Below are 27,275 nucleotides of genomic sequence, written 5' to 3' on the forward strand. Positions count from 1 at the left end.
CAGAGCTCAGATGAAATCAAAAGAACGATAAAGTTTGGAGGAGAAAAAGAAGCTGCAATTGCTTTCCTGGTCTGCAATTTGACAGGGCATTAAGATGTCCGTGGACATGAACAGCCAGGGCTCTGACAGCAATGAAGAGGATTATGACCCTAATTGCGAGGAGGAGGAAGAGGATGAGGATCCTGGGGATATTGAGGATTATTATGATGGGGTAGCTAACGACGTGGAGCAGCAGGGAGCAGATGCCTTTGATCCAGAGGAATATCAGTTCACCTGCCTGACTTACAAGGAGTCGGAGAGCACTCTGAATGAACACATGGCCAGCTTGGCTGCCACGTTAAAGGTGAGGAAAGGTTTCTGCATTAACACAGGTGTAAAATAAGTCTGTGACTGAAAAGGCAAATGCTTAGCATACAGTTTGAAATAAAAGCTGTGGTGATATTACTGTTACGGGGGGTTGGAGGAGCATTAGTGAAGGTCCCTGGTTCAGAACTGACTCAAGTGTTTAAAATTATTGCAAACTGGTTCTGGGGCCTGAAAACTGTTCCTTACTGAGTGTTGATTCTTATGATTTTTTTTTTTTACAGAGCTGAGGTTCATGAACAAAATTCCTGAGTTATAACTCTTTGCATTGGCACAATGCAAAGAGGGTACATAGAAAAGAAACAAACCAAATCATAAATGGTACAGATTGGTACACCTGTGTTTGAGAAGATAACTGACAGAGAGGAAGATGTGCTAAAATTCTGTAATTTTAACAAAAACACCTTTCTTTGTTGGTTCTGAGAGAATAATCATAGACTTGCAAAAAGACAGAACAGCTGTCATGCCAGGTATTAACCCTACTGTTGCAGTGACAGCAATTAAAGTACAATGAACTTGCCAGCTCTTGTAGTGACTAATTCATCACAGAAGAGGCCCACTCCAAGTCAGCTCCATGGTATTATTCTCAATAAGGCTTTTGTGAAATTTTCTTTCTCTGTGCAACTGATTACTGTAGTACAGACTAGTAATAAAAAGAGGTTCCATCTCTGCCTTGCCAGTGTGCTTTGGTCCCAATGTGTAGGTCAGAAGGAAAGTCGTTTCTTAAGCTCTAGGTGTTGACACTGGGTTGAAATTACCAATGCACCTACTCTTTTAACAGGTCTCCTAGTGCTTGTTGTTCTCTGGAACAAGCCCTGAAAGCAGGACAGGTGACCACAGCATATAAAAAAAGCCATGTGGGATAGGTTTTGATTCCTATTCAGTTCATTTTGAATCAAACCTGGTTTTAAAAAGTGAGAGGGATCTCTCTACTTATTTGCACACCAGAATGTCCTATAGAAATAGTGTAACCATAAAGCCTGAGGACTATAAAGCCTAATAAACAATAGGCTCTAAAGTACACTCATACTTTTTGCTGCATCTTTAGCTGATTGTGCTGTCTATTGTGCTTGTTTGCAGCATTCACCACCTTAGAAAATGAAGCTTTACTCTTTCTTGGCTGTCAGACTCATGTCTGATTTCTTCGATGAGCTCTGAATGCTCGCTGTTCCCTACAGATTGTAAGAAATGGGAGGCAAAAGAAAAGAAAAAATGAGAATAGTTGGTCAGCACTTTTGATCCAGCTGCCAGTTGCTCTTGGTTCTTAGTGATTAAGTAAAGATTTAGCACGGCTTTTCTGCTCCTTACTGTTTGCCTTCAAATAGAGCACACTTCAAAAATGTGACCCCTGCCATATTGTTCTCTTGATTTAAATTAACAAGGCCAATACTTTATTTAGTCTTTAAAATCAGGCTTACAAAGTTAAAATAAGTTTACCAAGAATTATGAAGGTAACATTGAGCAACTATTGTAGTTGACCAGATAATACCAACCTGCTAACTCAAATCTGGCCCCAAATAGTGAGGGGGGGAACATTTTAGATTCCTTTTATGTCAAGAATATGTCTGTGTATTTGCTTAAAAATGAAGTGCTACACATTTTTGTGCAGGAGAAGATAAAAATAAATCTGGGTAGAAACCTGAAAAACTGTGATCTTGTAAGCCATACACTAAGTGTTTAGCTTAGTTAACTCTCTGTTCACTAGCAATGGTGGTGCAAGAATTGCACTTTTCTTGGAAATCTGTTGGGTATCTGCAGCATGTGCTTTTTGTTTCTTGGCATCCTTTCTTACAATACTTCAACAACCTTGTTTCTTCCTTCTCCTCTCTTCCCCCAAGGAAACTTGTCATTTTGTTAGTTTTCTGAGGCAAACTGGAGTGGAAAGAATTTGCATTGCATTAGTGAGCATAGAGAAGAAGGAAATTGAATGTTCAACTATTTGTTATCATTATTTCCATTGACTTAATGGATATGAATAAGCAGAGACAGACTTTTCTAAGAACTGTGTTAACTTCTTTCCTCTAATTTGCTTGAGCTCTAAAAAAATTTTTTTTTTCTTTTGAAGACTCCTTTTTATACTGTCTTGGGTTTTTTGAATAGTAGTGGTGATAGTTCTTTTGGAGCATGCTAGTTCATTTTGTTGATTTCCCTTCTTTCCCTTGTGATAGCTGGTGGTTATGTAGTGCTTTTCAGCATTAGCTTGTATTTAAGGCAGAGTGGTTGCCCCTGACAGGGAAAGAAGGTGGTAAATTTAAGACTGTCTTCGTGAGGTACAATGTTGAAGGCAATGCATGACATGGTATCTGAGCAATTTGCTATCACAAGAAAGGGATAGACTAATACAGTTCCCTAAAGCAAAAATGAATGCAATAAGTGGTCTCAAAGCCATGTTTGAATGTTCTGCCACTGTACATTGTCATTAGGTGGTTCACTTTCTGAAGGTTAAATTGGGAGGGGTGTGTACTGAGTGTGTTTTTTCTCGGTGACATATTGTCGACAAACTTTTAAGACCAGAAACAGGTGTGTTCAGAGCCTTACATCTTCATACTTGCAATCTGTGCTGTTATTAGCTAATAAGAAGCTAAATAAATAGTATTTCATTTGCTCTGCTCATTAACCCTCAAGATTTTTTTAAAAACTGTTTTTTCAGCGATTTCAGGCTGATTATTGAATTCCTGTTTTCTTAAAAGCATCAAGGTAAAGAGTGATCTTCCCCAGAAACTCTTGGCTAGCCTTTCTCATTCCTCATGAGATACAGCTGACCTTGTTCTCACTCCTGGTGAAGCTAAGCAGACCACTGAACAAACCGTGCATTGGCTGGCTAACTTCAGGTCAGGTGTAAGCACCCTGCATATGTCTAAAAGTTTGAATGCAACATCAAAAGAGACAGCCTCTTCAACAAAACACTTGGTTTTTCATCTATACCAGTTAGAGACAAGAATAGTTAAAAACTTAAGTCTGATAAAAGCATGAAGTCCAGCATGTAGGTAGATATCTGCCCTTATATCCTTTACTGTTATAGGAAACTTGTACCTTGAATTTGTCTGAGGTGTGTTTCATCAAGTGGGGAATTCTGAATAGTAACTTTAGTACAAACAAGGTAGTGGTAGATACAACCAGCTGTGCTGTTTGCCAGGCCTGCAGCTACAGTAGTGGTTGTCCCAGAACCTTACTAAAGCTAGAGGGACTTTGTAAGTAGTACTCTGAAAGTTTCTCCTCATTTTGATTTTAGTAAGAATGAAATGTGAGTGGATCCTTGCTTTCCAGGAAAAAGAAGAAGAAATGTTTGCTCCTTAGTGCTATTAATCTGGAGGTCCATTTGTGGAGGGTTCAGTTAATACTCTGACTAAAATTAGGACAGGCTACCTCTGTTGAAACATGCCAGAAGAAAACCTCAAACAAATATTATCCAAAACTGTGATTCACTGACCAAAAGGCCTGTGAATTGAAGCAGATCGCTTTTAATTCCCCAAGAGGTCACTTCACCAACACTCAACACTTGTTAAGGACAGTACTCTTGAAAGCAGAATGGCATCTATTGCCTGCAGACTAGCAAAAGAATTTACAACAGTTCTTTCTGAAAAGTAGATGTAACTATAAAATACAATATCTTTCAAAACTAGTGAATTCAAATTGTATAGTAATAAGTTTGTTTTCAAAATACCTCTGTCAAATCATCGAGTGGTTGTAGGTCCTGGAGTGGCAGTATCAGTACATGCACACAAACAGTATGATACTCAACAGTTGTACAAAGTTGACCCTGGCACTGGCAAGCAATTAAGCGTGTGGTGATGTCATATTGTTTTTGTTTGTGAATGACACTTCCTGGCTCTGCTGAGGGTCTCCGTACAAGTCTGGAATACCTGTGATGCTCCAAATAACTGTCAGTAATTTCTCTGTTTCAGTGATGAGATGGATCTTTCTAGTTTTAACCAAATTTGTTTTAAAGTGGTGAGATAAACCACCAGATAAAACAAGTACAATTACAATTTATGAAAAAAATGTTACCTTGACTTTAGGTCTTTTCAGAAGCTGATTGTCACTCATGAGGAAGCTTAGGTATTTCTGCACATATAAGGTAACAATGAAAGATAGTTGTGTTGTTTTACAGGCCATTGATACTGATGCAAGTCTTTCCACAAAACCAATCTGCTAATATTTATCAGACAGCAAAAAGCTTGCTTGCCTTACTCCTTGAAATAACAGCTTGTAATGTGGTTTTTTTTGGTTTTTTTTTTTTTTTTAGCCCTGTACCATGAAGAATAAAACTTGGTAGATGCAAAAAGTATTTATGTCATGACATATACTGAATCTATTAATCCATATTATCACTACTGATCTGTGAGAGGTGATAAACCAGTTTTTTGTATATTCTTGCTGCCCTTATTGATGTCACGTCTTTTAATGTGACCAAATTAGCATTTGCTCATAAAAACACAGCCCTCTGAAACTGTTCCACACACTCAAATTGCGCTGACACAGAACAGTTAGTTTGTAGAGCTGCTTGGTGAATGCTGGCAGCGGTCCTTTTCAAACACCATCTTTAGCAGATCCAGAGTCACGTGCGTGGAGATTGGCAGCCTGTATGAGCAGCTCTACCCGAAGGAGCTGGTGCTCACAGAATGCCTGTTCAATGTGATCGCAAAAAGTCCATCAAGAGCCAGATCTCGAGACACTGGCGTGTGTGCCTTCCTGTATCGCTGTGCAAACTGCGACCAAATGTGTGATATGGGGTGCTTATCTGAACAAACATGCAGTGTTGCATAGTCATCCTTTTTGATGCCATAATGACTAAATGAAACTTATGACCGCCATTTTACGTTGCATATAAAAGACTAGCTGCACCTAAGTACCTTAAGTACACAAGAAGTATTAAAGCCCTTTGAAATATTAAAATGCACATATATAAGAACAGAGTTTGAAAAACTTATATTCAAAGTTGGTGACCATAAGAACCAACATTGGTAAATGTTAGTATATATTAGTAAACAGTAAATATCTAAATACCATTTATTCTAAATGGTAGACCCTGATAGGCAAATTTGACTTCTCCACAGAACCCCTGTTGGGCAATGATTACACACTATTTTGAGGTACCTGTAAATCCTAGATTAGTCAGGACTTGCAGGTTTATATCTGTACCATGTTCTGCGTTTTAATATCAAGCCAACATTATGTGGGGCATCCAGTCTGAAGTTGTAACCCTTAGGAGCACACACTTTGGAGGTGTACCTTTGTCCTTTACCCACTTTTTGTTCCCAAACGGAAAGATTCTGAAAGTTCTGCTGTACAAAAGCTGTGTTGTTGCCTACCAGATTCACGATGCCTGTGTTTTAGTAGTATGTTAAACATCAAGAGGACACAAGTAAGTCTTTAAGTCTTCAACTGTCTTCAGCGTGTGTTTTATTTTGGCTCTTTTTTTTTTTTTTTTCTTAAGCATAGTAAGTTTTCGTAGACTTCTGTTCAGCAAGATAAAGAGAGCCGGCTGAAGAGCCCAAACCTTGCAGCCTTGTGCCAACTTCATGAAGTCATTTGAGGAGCAAAATCAGTTTTGTTCCTTATTGCCCAGAACTGCCAAAATTCTCAACTTGATTGGAAAAATGAGCCACAAATGTGGAGGGTGATTACAGCCCACACATTTCTTTGTGATTCATGCCTTAAGTGTATCTTACAGCCAGTATAACTCTACAGTGAGCAAAAAAAAAAAAAATCTGTTCACAGCTGTTGATGAGTATGATCTTGCTGGGAGGTAGAGGCAAGACACAAGTCATTAAAAATGCCGAAACAATCTTTCAGTAACTGTTTCATGTTGCAAGCTTACAGCTGGACAACATGATCACAGGAGTGGCATGAAGCAGCTGAAGCACATTGCCAAATTTGTGTGCAGTGCCTGTTAAGGATGGCACAGCAGAAATGAGCTGTGTTGTGTACAATGAAACACTGTTTTACAAAGCAGATGTTCCTCCTCTTCATCTTTTTATGACAAAAGAAAAATGCCTCTAGAAGGCATTTTACTTGACAATCTGGGATTGTCAAGTAAAGGACTGTTTTATTTGGGACTGAACAGGGATTACTCACTGCAAAGTTACCTAAGACCTGCGCTCTGCGTGTGCGTGCTGCTGTGGCTGTGTGCACGCACCAGTGCTGTGAACCAGTTCAAGTTGGCTGCCCTGCGTCCTGAGCCACTGGTCACGATTGTGTGGATTCAGGTTATTAGCTGCACTTCGCTTCAGCCCTGTGCGTCCTCCGCGTCCTCCTTTCTGTCAACCAGAAGGAATTGTCCACTTCTGCCGTTTGCTGGGAAGGCACCTGGGCAGGAGCGGAGCGGAGTGCGGCAGCGGGGTGTGTTGCTGGGGGTTTTGGCAGCGAGCAGGGAATGCTGTGCAGCGTGCGCTGGGTGCTGACGCTGTCAGAACACTGTTATGTTGGAAAGAGTAACTCCAGTGAGTACAGTTGAGGAGCCTCATGTCAATCTTCTAGCCATGTGCTGTCTTACAGCTTTCGTGCTGCGTTTCTTTAAATCTTTCAAAGAAGGAATCTGATAGCTATTTTGTAATAATGCCTTCTGGCATACCATCTTGCTTAAGTCTTTTTTTTTAATTTATTTCTGAATCTCCTCAGGAAGAATAGACTAACAGCTTGAGAAATACATATGTTGAGATTTCCTAGCTGAGTCCTACTGATCCTGTTTGCTGGCAGCTGCAGCTGAAGTTGTTGCTGTCCTGTGTGGGAGAGCGGATGGATTAAAGCAATATGTAAGTGTGGAGAAGGAGTTAGAATTTAACCTGAGATCCCCTTTCTTCAGTATGTAGCCAACTAAGTTGTACATCGATAGCTTCACAAATCGTGTGTGTAACAGCAGCAGAATTTGTCATTCCGAAACTGCACTCTGCCTCCTAAATATGCTTCTAATCTTGCGGATCACCAGATCTCTGCATGCCAGAGGGTAGGTGACCCGCTGCATTTTAAAACCCTGTGATGAAGCAAAGCCCATGTAGTGCTCTTTGCAAAGACCTTTCCATGGTACCGAGACCAGCTACAGACTGTATATTGCATTTCTTTCCTCAGCGCAGCCTTCACTCTGTAATCAGGAGAGGGACAGAAATGTCAACTGTGAGTGAAACCTGAAGATGGACGGCTTTTTCTCACTTTTTTTTTTTTAAGCTTGACTGAACCCAGAAAAAAAAACCAGGGTGTCTGATTTTGTTGTAACTTTGTCTTTTTTTCTTCTGGTAAGTGGAATTAATTTGAGTTCAGTTTTGAAAACAGCATTCTAAGGCTCAGAAACCTGTAACAGATACGGAGGACTTTGCTACAAGACTTTGAACACTTTGGATGTTTATGGCAGGTGATGTTAATCACAGCTCAAGCCCCTGCAGCCTCATGAATGTTCTACCAGGATTGCATATTGGAAGTCTGCTTATAAAAGATTAAAGAAAAGGAGAAAATGTGGTCCAAAAAAAGCTTTTTTATTGCCCTTTTATTTCTTAATTCCTAATATTTCGGCAGTTTTCTGAGAAATCCTCCAGTAAAAACAGGACAGTCAGATAGTTTTTCCAGTGGGGCATACAGGGAGTCAGATCTACTTTCCACAAGAGAAATGAGGGTAAAACAGTATTTTTTTTCCATTTGTGGGTTGCTTTCTTCACAGCAGTATCGTTAAGTAAAGCATGTCTGAAGGTATTTTTTTCTTCAGCAAAATTACTTGATACAAAGTATGGTTTCTTCCTAAGGCATTACTGTTCTCTGGTGTGAACTCAGTACAGTCTCTATTTTGCCCATCGCTCTTCACCAATAGCAACAATTTCAGAGGCTCTTGCTCTGTGTGTTTTTACTGTTACAGAGAATTGAAGAGTGTGTTTTTAGAAGCTTTCATGCAACACACAAACTAGTATCTTCCCAAGTTCATCCTTTCCTTGTAAAACTAACAAAAACTATTTGTGGATTAAAAGAAGTGCTTCTCAAGATTAATCCTATTTGCTTAAATCTGTTTTTATAAAAAAAACTTTGAGGAGAACACAAGAAATGGAAGCTGTATTTCTTTATGCCAGGTTTGTGTTCATCTCAGCCAGACATTTCAGTGCAACCTTGATCTAAGATGAATTGTCACCTTGGTGCAAAGCCACAGGATGTCGGCTCCAACCAGATTATAGTATCTCCAACTCATTCTGAATTGAATCTCTTTGAGAATCATGTGATGATTCTTGGTTTATATTCCTGATACCATATCCCTAAAAAAGTGAGGATTGAAACACACCACCAAAAAATAGGCCATCCCTTGGAGAAAAGTGAAATGAACTCATGAGATATGCATGTGACATAAATATGCATGAGCAATTTCTGTAGAATATAACCTCTACAAAAGACTGTGGTTTTTTAGCTTTTAGGAAACATTTCTGTCTGAATTAGCAACTGTCAAAGTGGCATGGCTGAAAAGATTTTCTGCTGTAGAGAGATGAAACTTCAGCTCTTCAAACATAGCTTATCTAGGGAAGCAAGCTGAGACATAGTTGTCTTAGAGCTCTCCAAATCCAGCGAGGTACCTGCAGAGCTTCTTACAAATTCTTTTGATACTGTCTTGTCCTAGAGAGTGCCAGACTCTAGCGCGTCAGAAGTGTGAGAATTTTGCATATTTTGGAGAGTAAAGAATCCAGGAGATAAATAGAGATAAACTAAATAGAGAAAAAAATATGGTGCTCTCTTCCAGAAAATGAATAGATGTATGTTTAATGCAATGGCATTACTTCTTCCTTCTACTTTCAGAATCTAATTTTGTCCAGCACTATGTAAGTTTTTCAGACTTTTTTACAACTCCTGTAGAGTCTTTCCCTTATGCAGAGCAGCTTCCTCTTGGCACCCTTCCTGTGTGCATAGACACTGTGCCTCTTTTCCAGTGCAGTGATAAACATGAGCGTTTGGTGCCCATTTCTGGCGATCTGCAGCCTTCTATCACTGGTAAGTCAGAGTTAAGCCAATGGAGGTTTGGAAGAAACTTCCAAATTCCCGCTTTAAGGTGAAGCTGGAAGTTGCAGATTGAATGATATCCTGTCTCTTTAGCTTTGCTGCTCCATCGTGAAGAAAGAAGCATGGTCTTCAGTCAGAAATTTTCCAGGTTCAGATTTGGACTGAGCTGATCTTTGATCTTAAAAATTTAAGCTGATGCTGAAAAAATGGGGAAATGAGAATGAGGGAAAAGCAGGCTTTTTTTTATCATGACTACTGCTTTCAGCTTTCATCTTCTAAACTTTAATATATTTAATCAAAGCTAGAAGAGTTCTGGAGAAGTCAAGTTATGTAGAGGCATTGGGCACCATTTATCAGTTGCAGACAAAAACTAAAGTAGAAGTGCAGCATCTAGAATATGCATTTCCTGCTGCACTGTGGTCTGTAGAAGTATTTTACTGAAATGGCCTGCTGCCCGCAAGACACCGAGTGGGCTAGCTCACTGTCTCTTTTGGGTGTTAGTATTCTGAAATGAGAATAGGCAACTAAACAACGCTGACAGTTTATCAAAGGCATCTCTTTTTATTTGTTCTATGCCTGAGAGAAAGCATTATTGTTCCTGGATAACCTGAGATTCTTGTGGCACCCAGTGATTGACAGGGGACTGAATCATGGCTCTTTCTGAAATGTTTTTTTAAGTTTGAGATCTTTCATTGTGTGAAACTCTGACAGTCCAGGATATGCTGTATTGGACGATGTGCCTGAACAGCAACCAAGGCTTATTTCCTAAGCTATGAGGCTGCAGTGGGTGCGTACGGAGGGAGGCATCGATGTCTTCTAACTGAACAGTTCAGCCAGCAGTATCAGCTTCTGTACATTGCTTCTCCACTACTGTAAGGTAATGAATTGTGTACATATGGACCCAACTTCTGATTGCGGTGGTATTTTTCTGTGTTTAGCATGTTTTGGCTCCTGCTTACAAAGAAATACTTCAATTATTCTGGGATGTTATTGTGGAAGAACTGGCTGACTTGGTACAATCATTCACACATTGTGAATGTACAGTCATTGAAGAGACTGGGGAGTGCTGCTGTTCAGTAGAAGCAGGCTTTTGTTAAACACTTGTTTTTCTTCTCATGCTTGTTTTCTTGAATCTTTCCAGTAATGTTGACCCCTGATGGTATTCACGTTTGCCTTCTGAATTACCAGGCTTGCTGTTGGTGAGCAGGACATAGATTGTAATGTGGTGAGACTCCACTCAGCAGGCATAGCCCCAGCCTCATCAGTTATCTGTTCCTCTCCCTTCCCTCTTTCTTACAGTTTGAGTGTTATCTATCTTTAACTGTAACTGGCCGACTCTGGGGTTTCTTTTTCACAAGATCGCATGCACTCCAATCAGGTAGTATCAAAAATTTTTCTGCTTCAGGGCTTTTATGAAAGTGGACTCGTGTCATGAACTTGGCTTTATGAATTGAAAATGTGTTATTCTTGGGTGCTTTTATGACAAAAGTAATAAAATTAGCACTACAGCTGATCCAGTCAGTGCTTGCAGTTGGAGCAAAATAGGAATGGTCACAGAAGCTTTATTATTCTTCTAAATCTGTTGATTTGGCATCTTTCTGGAGCATTAATTTCACTTTTTGCCTGACAAATAATTTGGCTCAAAAGCATTTGATTCTGTTAGGGTAGTTTGTTAGATTTCAGAAATGTGTATGCTAGTATTTGTATTTCTCTTTCTGTACATCTTCCTTCTTGAATGTACTTGGTTCCTCCTCTGGGAACAAGTAACTTCATGAGCTTCATGGAGTCATGATGCTGCAATGGATGTTACACCTCAGGCTCTGAAAATCCAACTGAAAAATACTCAATTTTCACATGTTACAGATGAACTTCCCGTTTAAGTCTGGTGGGTTTTTTTTTTTTTTCTGCCAGGATGGTAGTTCTTCCTTACTGCTACTGAGAAATAATTTCATTGCTGTTAGGGAATGATTCATTAACATGTGGTTTGCATTTTCAGGAAGCCAGTCTTGTAGAGACCACATTCCTGATGCTTGTTTGTTTTACAAACACGAAATGCAGATGTCTTCCTTGTGCAAGCAAGTCAGAGGTGTCTGTCTGGGTCTGCCAGGCTGGGGGCTTCAGATAACAACCCATCCAAGGCTGGCAGTGGCACTTCATCCGTACAAACTGCAGCACTGTATGAGTTGTCAGCAGCAGCCCTATGTGCCACGCTCCATCTAATCACAGGCTTCTGCACTGGGAGGGAGGGCAGCGCCGCCGGGGCAGCCTTTGTTTTGTGAGGGTCACATCGCTGGTAAAGCTGAGGAAGGTGACGTACCACATGTCACGCTGTGTGAGCTAATGCTTATAGAAACAAGATTATTTGAACATTGAATATTACTCTTTTATTACTGGGATTTCTTAGTGGCCAGCAAAGTGGGCAAATCAGAAAATAGAGGTGGATAAGAGCTGTTTAAAAGCCCCAGCTGCATTGTGTATTGGTACTACAGGGGTTTAGCTCGCTGAACCAACCATCCAGCTCTGACAAATGCCAGTGCAGGACCAGGGCAGTATCATGTGGCAGGAATAGGTCAGTTACGTTGTGTTGTGAAACTGCACCTCCTCAGTGAGGTAGATTTAGAAGAGTAATGAATATGCTGCCCCTAGGTGTGCAGAGCCTGTCTGTTTTGTAGAAGGAGCAACCGTTGCTTGTTTTTCTTTCCAGGGTTGTGCTGGGGTTGCTGTGTATCTCTATGACCGGTACATCAAATCCTGTGATTCACCTGTAGCTTTTGGCTTTTCAGCTGATGATTGGGACTGACAGCTTCTCTAGGAAAAAAAGGAGCTCTTTCTGAACCGGGATGGAAGGAGTTGTCTTTTCTATATGTATAGTAGAGAGAGACAGGTGCTGTGGTGATAGCTTGTCTTGGAATGGGGGCAATAGAGCCCTTTAATGTCAGAGGCTGTTTGAACGCATTGGGCTTGTCCAGGTGCTTCCCAGCCCAGAGAGGAGCAAGGAGGCAGCAGTCATGAGCTTTCTGAATTCCCCTGGGGAGAGCTGTCTTGTTTGCAGGCGACCTGCTTTGTTTGAACTCCGTGGGCCTGATAAGTGCATGAAGGGGTCAAGAGGCAGGTTGAAGGTCCAGCAGATGCCTGTGGTCTTGGTGGGTACGAGCCTTTTTGTGCTATCAGACCAGTCTGTTTTCTTCTGAAATAAACTAATACATAGAAGCAAAGGAGAACTTGTTTGCTTCTACCCTTGTAACATGACTTTAAATGTTATGTTGCAGTATTCTAGAGAGTGCTCGGGCTAGCACAGGCTGTGCTAGTGCTTGCCAGGAGTCCACATAATGCAAGCAGCTCTGCATGGAAATAGTCCCTGTCACAGTAGCTTTTCATCTTCCTATTCTAGTCCAGTGTATAACTTTCTTGTCTACAGTGAAGGCTTGTGAAAATGTTTTGTTTTTCCCCCTACCCTTTGCTGTCGGGGCACGTCTGCATTTGCAGCTTGTTACTGCTGCTCTGGCTTAGTAAGTGGTATCTGTCTATCCTGTGGTTCCTACTGCACACACTTAGCGAGGACCCTAATCCCAGTCTGGTCTGGGCCTCTCAAGTGGTGCCTGTAGTCAGGACTGGATGTGGGGCTTCCATGAGCAGTTAAGCCAATCCAGTGAATTCTTGATTCCTTCCCCTCTGTGCTGTTGTGACTAAGTATGTGAGTTTGAGTGCATCCATGCTTCATTCCAACCTGTGTGTTGCAGGTGCATTGGCTGTGAAAATTATGTCTGGTAGTTTAATGGGAATTGAGTATGACTGGACTATTGTACTGAGTTTGTACAGTCTTGTAAGAAGATCATTGTCCTAAGGCAGACGTGTAGCCTCAAAATATGCCTAATTTGACTTTTTTTCTTTTATTTTCCACCTAGGTATCACATGCCGTTGCAAAGCTAGTATTAGTTAGTTTCCACTGGCAAATCTCAGAGATTTTGGAAAGGTAAGTGTAAATAGTCTTATCTCTTCTGTGCTCAGTGCTTTTCCCCCTTGCTTTGCAAGGTTGCTCAGAGTGGTCCATAGGTGTCTTTTTGACAGGCATCTTTGAACATGAAAGCAGGCCACACAGTCCATTCCAGGGAGCAGAGGAGAAACACTGTTTTGTTGAGGCTGCATTGCCTGTAAGGAATTTGTAAACAGGGAGAGGGTAATGGTGGCGAATGCCTTTCAGTCTGAGGAATTATTGTCATGCTGGTATCCCTGTAAATGCATTTAGCTTAAACTTTGAGATAACAGATTGAGAGTGCTGCATCTATATTTATTTAACAAATATAGAGATAACATATGTTGTGTTTTGAATATATGAGCCATAAATCATAAAGGAGCACTGAACCTATGCTGATGTTTTCTTTAGTATTACATGCACGTTGAAGCTTTTGCTCCTTCTGAACATAAGTGACTATTTTCCAAGCTGACTAGCATTTGGAGAGCAGGATAAGATGGTGTGAGAGAAATGAGAAGTGCAGCCCCTTTGTTACTTGGTCAATGTCACTGTAACAAAGTCTTCCAGCTGAATTCAAAAAGGAGGGTTCAGACTCTGCCCAAACATATACGGGAAGTGTGTCAGGAGGCACTGCTGTCTGGCAGCCACTCCAGAAAATACTGGCTCAGAACTGAACATTGTCTGAAAATAGAGAGCACATCAGTCTGACTCATTCTGCCATGCCATTTTTGGCCCTGTAGCCAGCAGCTTCATCCAGAGAACATATGGGAAATGCATCTCATGTATGGATATTGTTGCAGCATCTTTGGTAACTGAGTTGGTGGTTACCATGCATCCTGTGAAAGCTTTTCTCTGGGGAGTGTGGAGGATGAGATTCCTGCATAGATTCTGCAGGTTAACTATTGAGATTTAAACAAGAGAAAGTTTGGGGAAGGGTTTACATCTAAAGCTATGACTTTGCAAGTTGTTCTCCCGTTGATCTGGTCCTCAGACTTCTGTCTTCGTACGAAGTGACATAATCAAAGGAAAGCTTCCTAGTACAAATAAAAAGTGCTAGTGAGAAAGGAGGATTTACAGCATGGTCACAACAGTGATGCTGCTATTTCTGAATTCATTGAGATATAAACATTCCTCTGTAGTGGAAATCACAAACAGCAAAACATTTTTAATTCTAAGGCTGCTGAGAGAAAGCTTCGTATGCCTAAGGGGTCATAATCTGTTACAGAGTAAATACTTAACTAGATAATAGACTGGACTCAAAGTGAGACCTAACCAGGATAGCTTGATTTTACAAAGGAGTGGGAGACAGACAGGAGCCTCACTAGAGTGTGTTATTGTGGGCAGTGGCTTAGGACTCCTCTAGGAGGGTGGACAGAAAATCTTAGCTTCAAAAATAATTTTTCAGGGGGAGGGAGAGAGTTGTAGAAGAATATTATTCAAGGAGTATGAGGGAAATGTTAATCCATTACTGTGAGAAGTATTGTTCCTATTTCTGATTTTGAAGAAACTCACATAAAGTTTTGTTAATGAGAGTTCAGCTCACTATGTGAAGGAGTCTCACACAGGACACATGTCCACTTTCCTTGTTGAAACCTACCCTACCATTTGCACAGAGCCTATTGCTTATTCAGATGAGAAGGATCAATTTAACAAAGCAAAATGTATTAAAAAATTTATTTGATCATCTTCAATTGCCTTTTCAGGCACAAGTCTAATGCTGCCCAATTGCTAGTAGAAGCACGAGTTCAGCCCACCTCATCCAAACATGTAAGTATGTTAACTATTTTGGCCTGTTCCCTTGGCAGACACCTCTGACCCACCTCACCGGAGGATTGCATTACTAATGGCATAGTCTGTCCCATATTAACCCTTTGCAAACTCAGGTCCAACACCCTAACTCAATGCTGGATTTACTCATTAAATGAGGATGCATTCAAGGGGTGTCTAACATTTAAATAGCAGCTTTGCTATTGTCTTGCAGGTAGTGTTCAAGAATTACTTGCCTCAAGAAAACTAAGCTCATTTTTTTGGCATGAGTGATGGTACACAATGGAAGGAGCAGAGTGCATGGGCTTGGCCACCTCTTCCAATTCTGCTCTCTCTGTAAAAGACACTCAAGGGAAGCTCTGGCTGCACGGAATGAACAGAGCTTGTCTGTGGCTGGAACAGAGATTTTTGGTTTTAATTTTTTTTACCTCAGATGATTGGTTGCTGCACTGCTCTGCTCAGGGATGCTTAAGCCAAATCTCCCAGTGGTGTTGCTGCTGAGCCAGTCAGTAGTGATATTTGAACCAACAGTTTGTGTTTTGCAACCAGGGCTACACAGGTCTTTAGATACCACCCACCCCCCAAATAGAAACTTCCTGTTGCATGTTTACAGGTTTCATTCACAGGGGGTGTCTTGGTACAATCCACAGATACCCCAGGAACACATTGCCATGTGTCAGATTTTGAGTGATAAAATATTACATCTGAGAAACACTCTTTGGGTTGGGGGGCAGGGGAGATTTTAAAAGCCTAATTTGGCATCTGAGCTGACTGTAACTAGCAGAGAGTGAAAAAGCTAAAACAGCTGACCGGAGTAAGCTTCATGGACTCAAAATAAATTATCTGCCTAGAGTCCAAGAAAAAAATCTTTGTTATTTGACATACCTGCAAATTAGTCCATGTATTTTGAGATTTGCCTGAATCTTGTATCAGCTTTCACTTAAGTACTCTCCACTGCAATGGTGATTTCATTTTGGGAAGAAAGATATTACAATTAAAACGTTAGTTTAAGTCTTGACAAACTTGGTTTGGTAGGCAATTCATTACAGTCTTTTTGTATGTGCTAGGGCAAGTTGCTCTGTGCTTCGGCTCCTAATGCAGAATTATGATATTTTGGGGGCAGATGGTCATCCTGAGAGTCTGCAGAGCAATGGACCCTATAGAGAGAAGCTACAGTGCTGAGCTCAGAGGGACAGCTTGCAAAGGTTTGACATAGTGCGCTTGCTGTTCAAATTGAGCAGTTGATGTACGCAATGAACACAGTTGCAGACTTGGTGAATCTTGTTCTGGTCCATAAGTGAGGCTGCTTAGAACAAAGTTGCATTATTTCCTTTTTCATGTGGTCGTGCTATAAAACAAGCTCTGCTTGTCATGTGACTGCATATGATGCTGCTGCTCCTCTGTGTCTCTGGAATCCAGAGTTAGGCATGGAAGCTGACAGCTGTCTCACACAAGCTTCTCAAAGAGCAGCAAAGGTTTAAGTAGATGAAAACTGATTATATGACTTCGCTGTGAAAGGAGAAATAGGAACATAAAATCCTGCTAACAGCTTTGTAGAGCCTTGCTTTTGATGATGCTGTGCTAGACCTAGTTCTTCAGGTCCCAAGGGTGAGCTGAGATATGTTGGAGGCTAAATCTGTTGTCTAGGGATTAGTTCTGCACTAGCCAAGGGGAAATCCAGACTGCTTCCCGGTGGTTTGTTGAAGCAGTAGCAGAATTATGCCTGACTTGAAACAAACCATCTACTCCTTTTCAGCTGAAGGAATGTTGCCTGCTTTGCCAAATGTAGCGTAGGCAGGAGATAAGAGATGTGAGATTGACGGTCTGTGAACTCCCTTTCCTGTCTGTATAAACACTGTACACACTGCACCTTCAGTTGTCTCTCCGCTTGCCCAAAATCGTTGTCCAGTAAAAGGGCACTGCTAAGCCTGCTTCCAGCTATAGCTGCTCTCCAGGGCCTGTGGAACACTGATAGAGTCTGACCCAGCTAACAAAGAGTATCAGTAACTTCAGGGAAGGACTAACACAATGATGTATTTCCTCATTTTTCAAACAAGGCGAGAGTAAGAAACAGAAAAGTAAAGGTGAGTCCTGGGTAGCACTAGATTAGAGGCAGGAGCTGTTCAGTGACTGTCAATCTGTTGTGCTCCATGAGGTTAAAGAGGTTCATGAGAGGGACTGACTGTCGGGGCAGGGCAGCACTCCAATACACCAGCTGTTCTGCTTGGAGCTCACCTGAGACCATTGTCACAATGAAGGTGATACAGGTGCCTGTGGATGAGGTGAGAATACTCTGGGAGAGCTGGGATGCTTTCACCGTAATGCTGATCTGTCTCTCTCCCAGGCAATGGTACATTCCTCCCATCACTGCGCAGTATGCATGCAGTTTGTCCGGAAGGAGAACTTGCTCTCTCTGGCTTGTCAGCACCAGTTCTGTCGCAGCTGTTGGGAGCAGCATTGTACAGTGCTCGTCAAGGATGGTGTTGGAGTCGGTGAGTTCGGCGGATATGGTGCTGGGTCTGTATTTGCCATGTTGGCTGTTCTGATGATGACTGACTGAATTGGTCTAAAACATCTCAGTAATGAGAAAATGGAGCATGGAATGAGTACCTGTGAGAAACTTAACTTGAACTATTGGTCTTACCTGAACCCCTGTTTAGTGTTGGCATACCACCAGAAGAGTGCTACTCCTTGCCTAACAAAACATGCAAGTTCATAGATCCATTTGCTGCTTTTCTCCCCTTGTGATTTCAAGAGCATGACTGTAACAAGTTAGAAGCTGCAAATCTGCTGCATTTTGAGTTTGCATCTCTCATCATGTATTGTTGCACTGACTCTGGAGTTCTTGTGGATGCAAACATCTCTTCCCTTTGTGTTGGGTGAAAGCCAGTAGTTGCCAGAGTTGCTTTGGGCTTTTCCTAGCCTGTCCTTCATGCTGGCATGGCAGTAACATGCAATTTTTTACTTTAAGTATCTGCCCTTGTGAATACTGGTTGAAGCACTTATTGGTCCTGGATGCACATGTGCCCTGTCATCTTTCAGTGAAAACAGTTGGGCTTCAGCTTTTTTCAGCAGCCCTGGTAGATTTGTTTCACGGTTGTGTCCCTCTTGCCACAACAACAGATGGCACCTAGGAAAGTGTGTTGAATGCTTTCTGTGCATTCACTCCTTAGCATAAGTTGCACTGTGCTAAAATGTTGCTTTTTCTTCTCAGGGGTCTCCTGCATGGCTCAGGACTGCCTACTTCGGACACCAGAAGACTTTGTGTTTCCATTGCTGCCTAGTGAAGAGCTGAAAGACAAATACAGGCGCTACCTCTTCAGGGACTATGTGGAGGTATTGTGTCTTTCAGTTTTAAAATACCCTGGGTTAATTCACCAATGACTTGCAGAAATTTTGTTTTAAGTGTCATGCATCTTTGATTAGAAATGCAGTAACTGCAGCAAAACTGTCCCTGGGAAACGTGATGTGGCTGTTCCTGTAGGACAGCCTCACTGACAAAATGCTCTAGCAAGTTGCCAGAATAAATTCTGCTGTAAGGTCACCCAGTAACTCCTTGGCTGGTGCTTGGTGCTTTTCCTGAAGCAGAATTCTCAGAATGTTGCAGCTGAGAACTTCAATCTGAGTTTTAAAGTCCTTCTTGCTCTTGCCTAGATGTTTTAGGTTCTGAAAAATAAGTCCCTCATCTTAGTGTAACCCATCTGAATTAGCTTGTTCAGTAACATTTTATGTGAGGTTTTTTGAAATTAAAGCAGCAATTGTTACGGTTATATGTGCAGGAGTATTCTGGTAACTGAGAACGGACTGGGAACACTCAAGAAGCAGTGAAGTGGTATGAAAGAGTGGTGTCACCTCTCTTCAGTAAGAGACCCTTTGAGGGGGGAACAGTTACCATAGGAGAGCAGCTGAATACATTCTGGGGCATAAAGAGAGGATGGGGAAAGAACTGAAACGGAGTAAAACTGTTTGTTCAGTGTCTTGGTGATGTCTTATGGTTGTGTTACTGTGCTTACTTGGTCTGTAACCTTCATTCGAATTCCCTGTTCTGGAGAAGCTGTAATTAACTAATATTCCCTTTCCTAATGTGGAAGAAGTTTGTCTGCTCTGTTAGCCAAGACCTGGTGACAGTTTTCACTCTTTTTCAACAAGAAATAACTGACTTGTATGTTTTTGAGGTTAAACTTGAATAGATAATGCTCTTCTGCACCCATTGCTGATCTTACCACCTTGGTATGTTCACAGAGCCATTATCAGCTGCAGCTGTGTCCTGGTGCAGATTGCCCTATGGTCATACAGGTACAAGAGCCAAAAGCCCGACGAGTGCAGTGCAATCGTTGCAATGAGGTCTTCTGGTAAGAAACAGAGAGGGTTAAAGATCGCAGGGAAAGTGTATGCTGTCCTCAGAGCTACTCTTTTTGCTTGCCAACAGGTTCAGTGTGTAGAAACATCTCAAATGCTTTGCTAGAGTTGTTTGTAACTTGAGTTAGCTGGAGTAATTGAACACTTGGGGTCTGACTTCTGCAGGTGGTCAGCTGTCCCCTCCCTCCCTAAAGTCCTTGGGAGTTGGGTGTTTTGACAATCAGGGAATGCCAGGCTTGAGTAATGAAGGGGTTACATATCTGCTGTTCTTATATTTTGGTGCATAGTGACTGGTAAAGATTTTGGTAATGGATGTGGAGGCCTCACCACTACCTGCTGGTATTGAGTTTTTAAGTTTATTACAAGTATTTGACTCCCAGAGTGTCTGGTGTGTTTTGAGGCTCATGCGAGAATACATTTCTGCTGAATAGGAATGGTAATGTTCCTTGTCTGACCTCATATGTATGTGGGGGACCACAGCAAAAAAGGTAGCTTGCAGGGCTGCTGAATTGTTGTCTTCTCCTGGATCTCCAGAATCACTGCTGTGGAGAATGTCTGTGGTACAGATGTGTACTACACATCTGTAGTACAACTGGTTTAGAGACCCAGCTTACTGATATCTCCATGCAAATGGCCCTTACTCACCTGTGGCTGGTAAGGTCATGCTAATGCAGGTGCCTGGTATCTACCACTGGAGTCAGCCTACTTGTAAAGCCACTGGTATGCCCCAGGCCTCTGCAGTCACGTTAGAGCAGACATAGGTAGACTCTAGGGAGGGATGTGTCAGCCCTCAGACACATGAATTGTTTGGAGAAGGCCTCAGTTCACTCTCATCCTGACTCCAGCTTCTGCACAAGAGGGTGGGGGTTTATTGGAGTTCAGCCTTGGTCTTTGCACTCTAGCAATACACAAGTGCATTTGAATCTCTTACGCTCACTTGGCCTCCCAGATTTTGGTCATCAGGAAAACCTCAATTCTTGAGTCACTTCCTTGGAAATCAATATGTCTTTTTTTTTTTTTTTTCTTCCCCCCCTCCCCATTAAGCTTTAAGTGTCGGCAGATGTACCATGCACCCACAGACTGTGCTACCATTCGGAAATGGCTCACCAAATGTGCAGATGACTCCGAAACAGCCAACTACATCAGCGCTCACACTAAAGACGTAAGGACAAGCACCTGCATGTTTTTTCTTGTCCTCTAGTCCTGCCTGGGAAGCAAGCTACAATTCTATACACAAGTAGCATTGCGTGCTGCTTTTTCGCAGACTGCAATTTCTCACAGCTCCCTTAGGACTGTGACAGAACACAACTGAATGCCTTGGGAATGCTTTGTGCAGGAAGTCCAGCTGCCCTCCTGCAGTAAGGACCTGGTGGTCCTTATTCCAGACCTGGTGTGAATGTCTTTGGCACCCAAGTGTGCTGCCCTCCTGTGGCTACTTTGAAACTATCAGTGGAGATGTATTTAAAATGGAAGGAAAGTGTGTACTAAGTGCGGAGTCAGTATCAAATAAGGCACTAGTGGTGTTTAAACCTGAATAACTCTCTAGAGTACTGTGAACTGGAAGGTGAGGGAGATAAAGTATTGATCTGGCAAGGACAGCAAAATGGGGTAGATAAAGTCTGTAAATTAGACATTGAGGTACTTCTAGTAGATTTAGACCCAAGAAAAAGAAATAGTATTACATGTTGTGCACTCTAGTCTGCCTATAGAATTGTCTTGAAAAGTTATAGATATACTACCCTTATCCTCTAGATTAGCTGTCTGCAGATTGGAACTTTTAATGTCTTTTGGGGATTTTGTGGCCTGACTTCAAAACAGTTCCTAGCTGGCATTTGTTCTACCATAGCCAACAACAACTGTGACAGTGCTAATTAGCAGTAAGCTTCAGCTGTGTTAGGAAAGTGGGTACTTAGAGATCTTAAATTTCCTTCTTTCTCTGGAAAAGGTGTCAACATGTGATGGCATTGTTTCTGCTATGCTCTTTTGTAGAAATAAGGTTCTGTTATACTGAGCATGGTCCTGGCATATATTTTGCCTGCCATTAAACTTTATAAAAAGCAGCAAAACTCACTTCCTTCTTTGTACCTATGCAATCAAAAAAATGTAACTGAACTTCACACTCCAGGGCATCAGAGGACTGCTGATGAAGTGAAGAAATGTGCAGCTCTCACTGTGGTCAGACAGATTCTCTGCAGCTAGCTAAGTTGTCATCTGTTAATGGCTGCTGAAAGCAGGATATAGAGCTGATTATCTTGTAGTCTAAGTAGCTGTGGAAGCTACTGTCATACATGAACTAATTACGTCCCTATGCCTGAGCAATTGCTTAAATGGTAACTCAGTGAGACCTTCGGTTTTACAAGGAGTAACAACAGCAAATTTGTTTTCTTGAGCAAGCAGTCCAGTGCTGCAGTGTAACTTCCCTAGCTTTGTCTTTCTGCCTCCTTTTTAAATGGAGCTGTCAGGAACTGGTGGGAGGCAGGGTGTATGTCTGTTAATATTCTCACATATGTGTATGCATATTTAAAAAAAAAAAAGGCAGGAGGGGAATCACAGGATCTTAGAATGTTTCCAGGGATTGGGTATAATCATGCAAGTGTTGTCACTCTCCAGAAGGCTGCTAGAGACAGAGTTGGATCTAACAAATGCTTCTGTTTCCCCAGTGTCCCAAGTGCAATATCTGTATTGAAAAGAATGGTGGCTGCAATCACATGGTGAGCAATTCCCTAAACACATCAGACCTTCCTTGTGCTATGCAGAAAATTTTTTCCCCACTTTCCACTAACCAGTGCCTCCTATCTCTTCTTTTTCAGCAATGCTCCAAATGCAAGCATGGTAAGTAGGATTTGGAAACCGTTTTCTCTGCAGTGTTTGTTAGTGGTGATGTTCTTTTTTATTTTGGGGGGCGATATGAAGACAAATTGTGAACATTGACTGAAATATTTTTTTCCCCTAGTAAAAGGTGAACAGGATATTAATTACAGATTTGTGTCTGATAGCTGTTATTTTTTTTTACTGGCTGTGATCTTGGCTGGGTTCTGATTCAGTGCTGGTTTGGCTCCCTCTCCCTGACATGTCCATTGTATAGAGAAGTCTCTATCTCTGCTGTAATATTAACAGTGGAGTCCATCTCAGAGGAGAGTATTAAATGCTTTCCATGTAATTGTATTTGTCGTCAGCTGAAAATACTGATGAGGACTGAGCCATTTACTCAGATCAGCTTAAGTCCTTCTGCTTAGTGATGGAAATAATGAGCTTCAACCCAGATGAAACTGCAAGGAGCTGTGAATTGTTCTGCGTAACAGTATCTGTTGGACTTCCCAGTCCACCCCCGTGCAATTAGCAGCCTGAGTGTCTTTGGCCCTTTGTGTGGTCCTACAAAATGACAGCCTGTTCTTGCACTTACCTTTTCATGGCAGAATTAATTTCTGTTGCCTTGGAGCGAGATAGTTTGTATTCAGCCCTCTAAGTTAAGTGTGCCACTAGGAAATATTATAATATCAGAACCTTATTTGGAGGATGATTAAAGATTACTGTCTTCTCACATTTCCTTTGCTTTGGGGTCCTCAGCAGCACTGGATGTAATTTGATGGAGCTTTGTGACAAGGGTGAGCAAGCGAGTGCCAAGGTACCATGGTGAATAGCACTTAAGAAGAGTGGTGAACTCTGGAAATACAAATTTCAGTCTCTTATTATGAGTAATACTGAAGTGACTCCTATTGTAGGAACTTAATCTCCATCTTTTTTCCTTCCCAGCAGAACACTCACAGCCTCGCTCTGAAATCAGAGAACTGTCACATGGATTTTGCTATTGCTTTCTTTCCTCCACTTTCTTCCCAATTCAGTGGCTCCTAACTTGAAGTGTCATAAACCACTGATATCTGAAGTTACATGGGTAGTTCCCTCCTCGAGAGAACTGAGGGTAGACTTTCTTTTTCATGAGTTAGTTCACTTTTGGATTTGATTGTTCATATTTTATTCAGCCAGAGGACCTCATGGGCCAGTATGCCAGTGGTGGGGAGGATGCAACTCGCAAATAAGACTGCAGCCTGCCTCTGCTTTAATCTAGAGTGACAGCCTGTGCAGAGTGCAAGCACGGTTCTGTGCGTTGGTCTTGGTGTACAGAATGCAGCACTTCAGAGTTTACTTTCCATAATTGCACTGGAGGCGGTACAATGAAAATCTTCAAGACAGGCTGGTATTTTTGGCTCACTATTGTGTTCCATTATGCAAGGTGATACAGAATGTATATGTTTCTTGGCTTAGCAGAAATATCTGAAAACAGATGAGCTGTATCTCCTGAAGCTTTTCTTTCTTGGAGTTTTCTTCTGTGCATCACAGTGGGTTTTTCACTGTTTTCTGCAGACTTCTGCTGGATGTGTCTGGGAGACTGGAAGACTCACGGCAGCGAGTACTACGAATGCAGTCGGTACAAAGAGAATCCTGATATTGTAAACCAGAGTCAGCAAGCACAGGCCAGGGAGGCCCTTAAGAAGTACTTGTTCTATTTTGAGAGGGTAGGAGACATCTCCTTGGCCAGAGCTGCTGTAGCCTTTTAATGCTCCCTGCCTGGTGCAAAGGTCATTGCCAGCAACCTCCGTGCAAGAAACTGCCCAAAGAGAATCTGTGCAGAATTTTCAGGCCCTGTTGTTTTTCACTCAAAATCCTGCCCTGTGAGTCCCATACAAACCAGCAATGTCGTACCCAAAACAAATCATATTTGCTCCTATAATTCCTTGTCATAGAGAAAATTAGTATCACCTATGTGCCACTGTACCGTTTTCCTGCAGGCTGAGTGCTGCTGCAGTAGATAGATATTGCTCCAATCATTTCCTCCCAGGATTGTGGAACTTCACTTCCTTGCTGTATGTCTTTATAGAGACAAAGACTAAATAAACTATGATATGTTCAAAGCTCCATTGGCTGTAGCAAAGTTTTCCTAAAATTTCATGTAATCACACTTCTTTTAAAAGTTGCAGTCAGAGCATCTCTGTTCACACAGCAGGCTCGATGCACCTGGCCATACAGTGCAATTCTAAAGCAGCATCTCGAGAAGAGAACGTGGTAGAGGTTCCATGCTGCTGCATTTCAGTTTCCCCATTAAAATGAGTTTATTCTTCACCCCATGAGCCAAGTCCTGTGATAAATGTGTTCATTCGTGGCTCTCCAGACCAACAGGCTTTGAGAAATGGCCGTGTTTACAAATGTGCATGTGGATGTTGGAGTTCACTGAGCGTGTTTTAAATGTTAATTTAAACTCTTGATCTTTCTATAGAAATCCTTTAAGTAGGGGAATCGCCATTACTTTCCATCATGGTAGACACAAAAGTCATTGTGCGACCAGAGGGCACTCCCACTCCAAGGAGCTGCATTTGCTCCATGCTCTTCGCTACTGTCAATCTGTTGTATACAGCCTCCACCACTTGCTACTGGAAATGCTGCCTTGCTGTTCTTTCCCACAGCATGTCTTGCCTTGCTGGACTTCTGCCCCACTTCAATTCCTGCTTGCTAGAGCTTGTGCTTTTACGGCAGCAGTACTCCAGTCTCATGCCATTTTTTCTTTCCCTATCTTCCCACCCCTTGCAGTGGGAGAATCACAATAAAAGTCTACAGCTGGAGGCACAGACATACCAACGAATCCAGGAGAAAATCCAAGAAAGAGTTATGAACAACTTGGGAACATGGATAGACTGGCAATACCTACAAAATGCTGCAAAACTACTTGCAAAGGTGGGTAGTTGTGTCTTGTTTGGCACAGAGAAGAGAATACACACCAGAATGCTAAATTCACAACACCAAGTGAGGAAGGGAATTTAGGGGTTGTAGGTATGTGGGACAGTACCTCTGGGTCTAAGACATGAACTAGCCAAAAGTCATCTGGAAGTGACCTCTGTGAAGTTATACTTAACTGCACAAGTTCTTCCAAGGAAGGTGTAGGAAATTCCACCATGAAGTGTCCGGTCATGCTTGTCAGAAGGTAGCATCTTTGCCTGTAGTGGTCACACAAATGTAACTGTGCTGAATTCCAAATCTGAGACTCTTTGTCCTTCTTTTCTCTCTCTTCCTCCCACTCCCCGACAGTGTCGTTACACCCTGCAGTACACATATCCGTATGCCTACTACATGGAGTCTGGTCCCAGAAAGAAACTGGTAAGATCTTTTGCTCTTTTTTTTCCTGATAGCTTTTTGGGGTGTAGTTGGCAGCATACTGGGCTGAATTCCAGAGCTTGGCAATGTCTGAAATATTAGTCCTGAGTTTGAGGTAAGCACAGGACAAATAATACGTGGGTTTGCACCTTTCCTTTTCACTTTGAGTTGACCAGCAGCTCAGTCCTCTGATACATTACATTATTTTCCCAGGGCACTTCACTGCACTTTCACTAACAAGCAATTTATGCAGAATGTTTTGAGGCTGGAAGTGTGCGTTTATTCCTTGGTAAGACTTACCACAGTGCTGTGAGCTATATTTCATGTGGAGAGCTGCTGGAGGATAGCCTTTCCAGCCTTGAATCAGGGTGCTTTGCTTTTTATTTCTGCTTTAAGTTCTTTCTTGGCTTGGTGCATCCCGTGGGCTGGACATGTCCAAAAATATCCCTGAACTCACTGAAGAGGTTGTTTCTTTGACTCAGTTGTCCAGTAAAACCTGTTACTCGGTCTCTCCCCATCATCATATGTATTCTCTGAGGCTGTGGACAGATGTTCTCTTCCAGATCTGACTGTGTGAGTGGAACAAGTTACTGCTCCCAGCAATGGTTAACGATCCCTCTACTTTGCCTGCAGAGCTGCTCACGGGAGCATTTTGTGACCTGTTTATGGTAAAATGAGTTGAGTTAGGAGATATTTGTCACTTGCAGCATTTTTAGGCTGACTGGGTTAATTTTGAGTGATGCAGGTTGGGGAGTGCTTACACTGGAAGTGCTCCTGGAAGGTGTGATGCTGTTAGCTGAAGGTGGATAAAGAGGAGGCACAAACCTGCTCTGCCAGCACAGCTGTCAGCAGAACACATTTGTCTGCTCCTCAAGTGTAGTGTGTGGTATGAAACTGTTCCACTAAACTAGTTTCCTGTTGCTGTCTATGATTTTGCTCTTTGCAGTTTGAGTACCAGCAGGCCCAGCTGGAAGCTGAAATTGAGAATCTCTCATGGAAGGTGGAGCGAGCAGACAGCTATGACAGAGGGGTGAGTGTTCTGCTTGCTTGAGCCTGCTGGCCAGATTTTGTCTGTTGGGGTTAAGACTTCTGCAGGAGTGCTAAGGTAGTCAAGTGAGGGTTCTGAGAAACTAGATCCAGAAACTCACCTTCAGCCAGCAGATGTTGTAGGAGCAGAGTGCTCACTGCCTTAGGGGAGAGGAGGGAGGGCTGCAGTGAGTTCTGCAAACTGAAACGGGACCAGCAAAGCTCTGGAGGAAGCTGCATGTAGCCCTCTGGTGAAGAGCCTGTAGCTTTTTAGACAGAGCAGGAGCCAGGTAACTGCTGGGAGGGAGCCTACATCAAAAGGAAAATGATCTGTGCTCTTGTGATCCAGAGTGTGTGTGAAGGTTGGTGCTTCTCAGGCTGGAGCTTAGTCTCTCCCTAAAGAAAATGAGCTCTTCTCTAGGGAATTCCTGCTAACAGTTTCTACCTTCTGTTTTACCAGGACTTAGAGAATCAGATGCACATAGCAGAGCAGAGACGGAGGACCCTGCTGAAAGACTTCCATGACACATAAGACAGAGAGGGAGTGACAAAGTGCAGGGGTGAGAGCAGCGAGTGAAGTGATGGCAACTTCACCAGGATAAGCAGGCACTGCCTCTGGGAGAACACGGCCAAGGACAAAGCCACCCCTCCCCTTGCAAGTCAGACACATGCAAACACC

At 42.3% G+C, this 27,275-nt stretch overlaps 1 protein-coding gene across 2 annotated transcripts; it reads left to right on the forward strand.

The window, feature by feature from the left end:
* Window positions 1–94: 94 nt before the first annotated feature.
* ARIH2 (ariadne RBR E3 ubiquitin protein ligase 2) lies at window positions 95–27,128 on the forward strand (the record flags this gene model as incomplete). 2 transcript variants are annotated; one of them, XM_082004542.1, is made up of 14 exons in its annotated part: window positions 95–343; window positions 13,233–13,300; window positions 15,004–15,067; window positions 17,412–17,559; window positions 18,282–18,403; window positions 19,310–19,419; window positions 20,471–20,588; window positions 22,087–22,137; window positions 22,237–22,262; window positions 23,745–23,940; window positions 25,010–25,153; window positions 25,505–25,573; window positions 26,517–26,600; window positions 27,057–27,128. In XM_082004542.1, the coding sequence occupies 14 exons, from the start codon at window positions 95–97 to the stop codon at window positions 27,126–27,128; spliced, it is 1,521 nt and encodes a 506-aa protein (XP_081860668.1). The 2 variants fall into 2 exon arrangements, with proteins under 2 accessions (XP_081860668.1, XP_081860669.1); XM_082004543.1 differs by having other exon boundaries at window positions 22,237–22,258; window positions 23,789–23,940.
* Window positions 27,129–27,275: the final 147 nt, after the last annotated feature.

The sequence above is a fragment of the Phaethon aethereus genome, assembly GCF_964289735.1.
Source record: "Phaethon aethereus genome assembly, chromosome: 11".
Taxonomy (NCBI): domain Eukaryota; kingdom Metazoa; phylum Chordata; class Aves; order Phaethontiformes; family Phaethontidae; genus Phaethon; species Phaethon aethereus.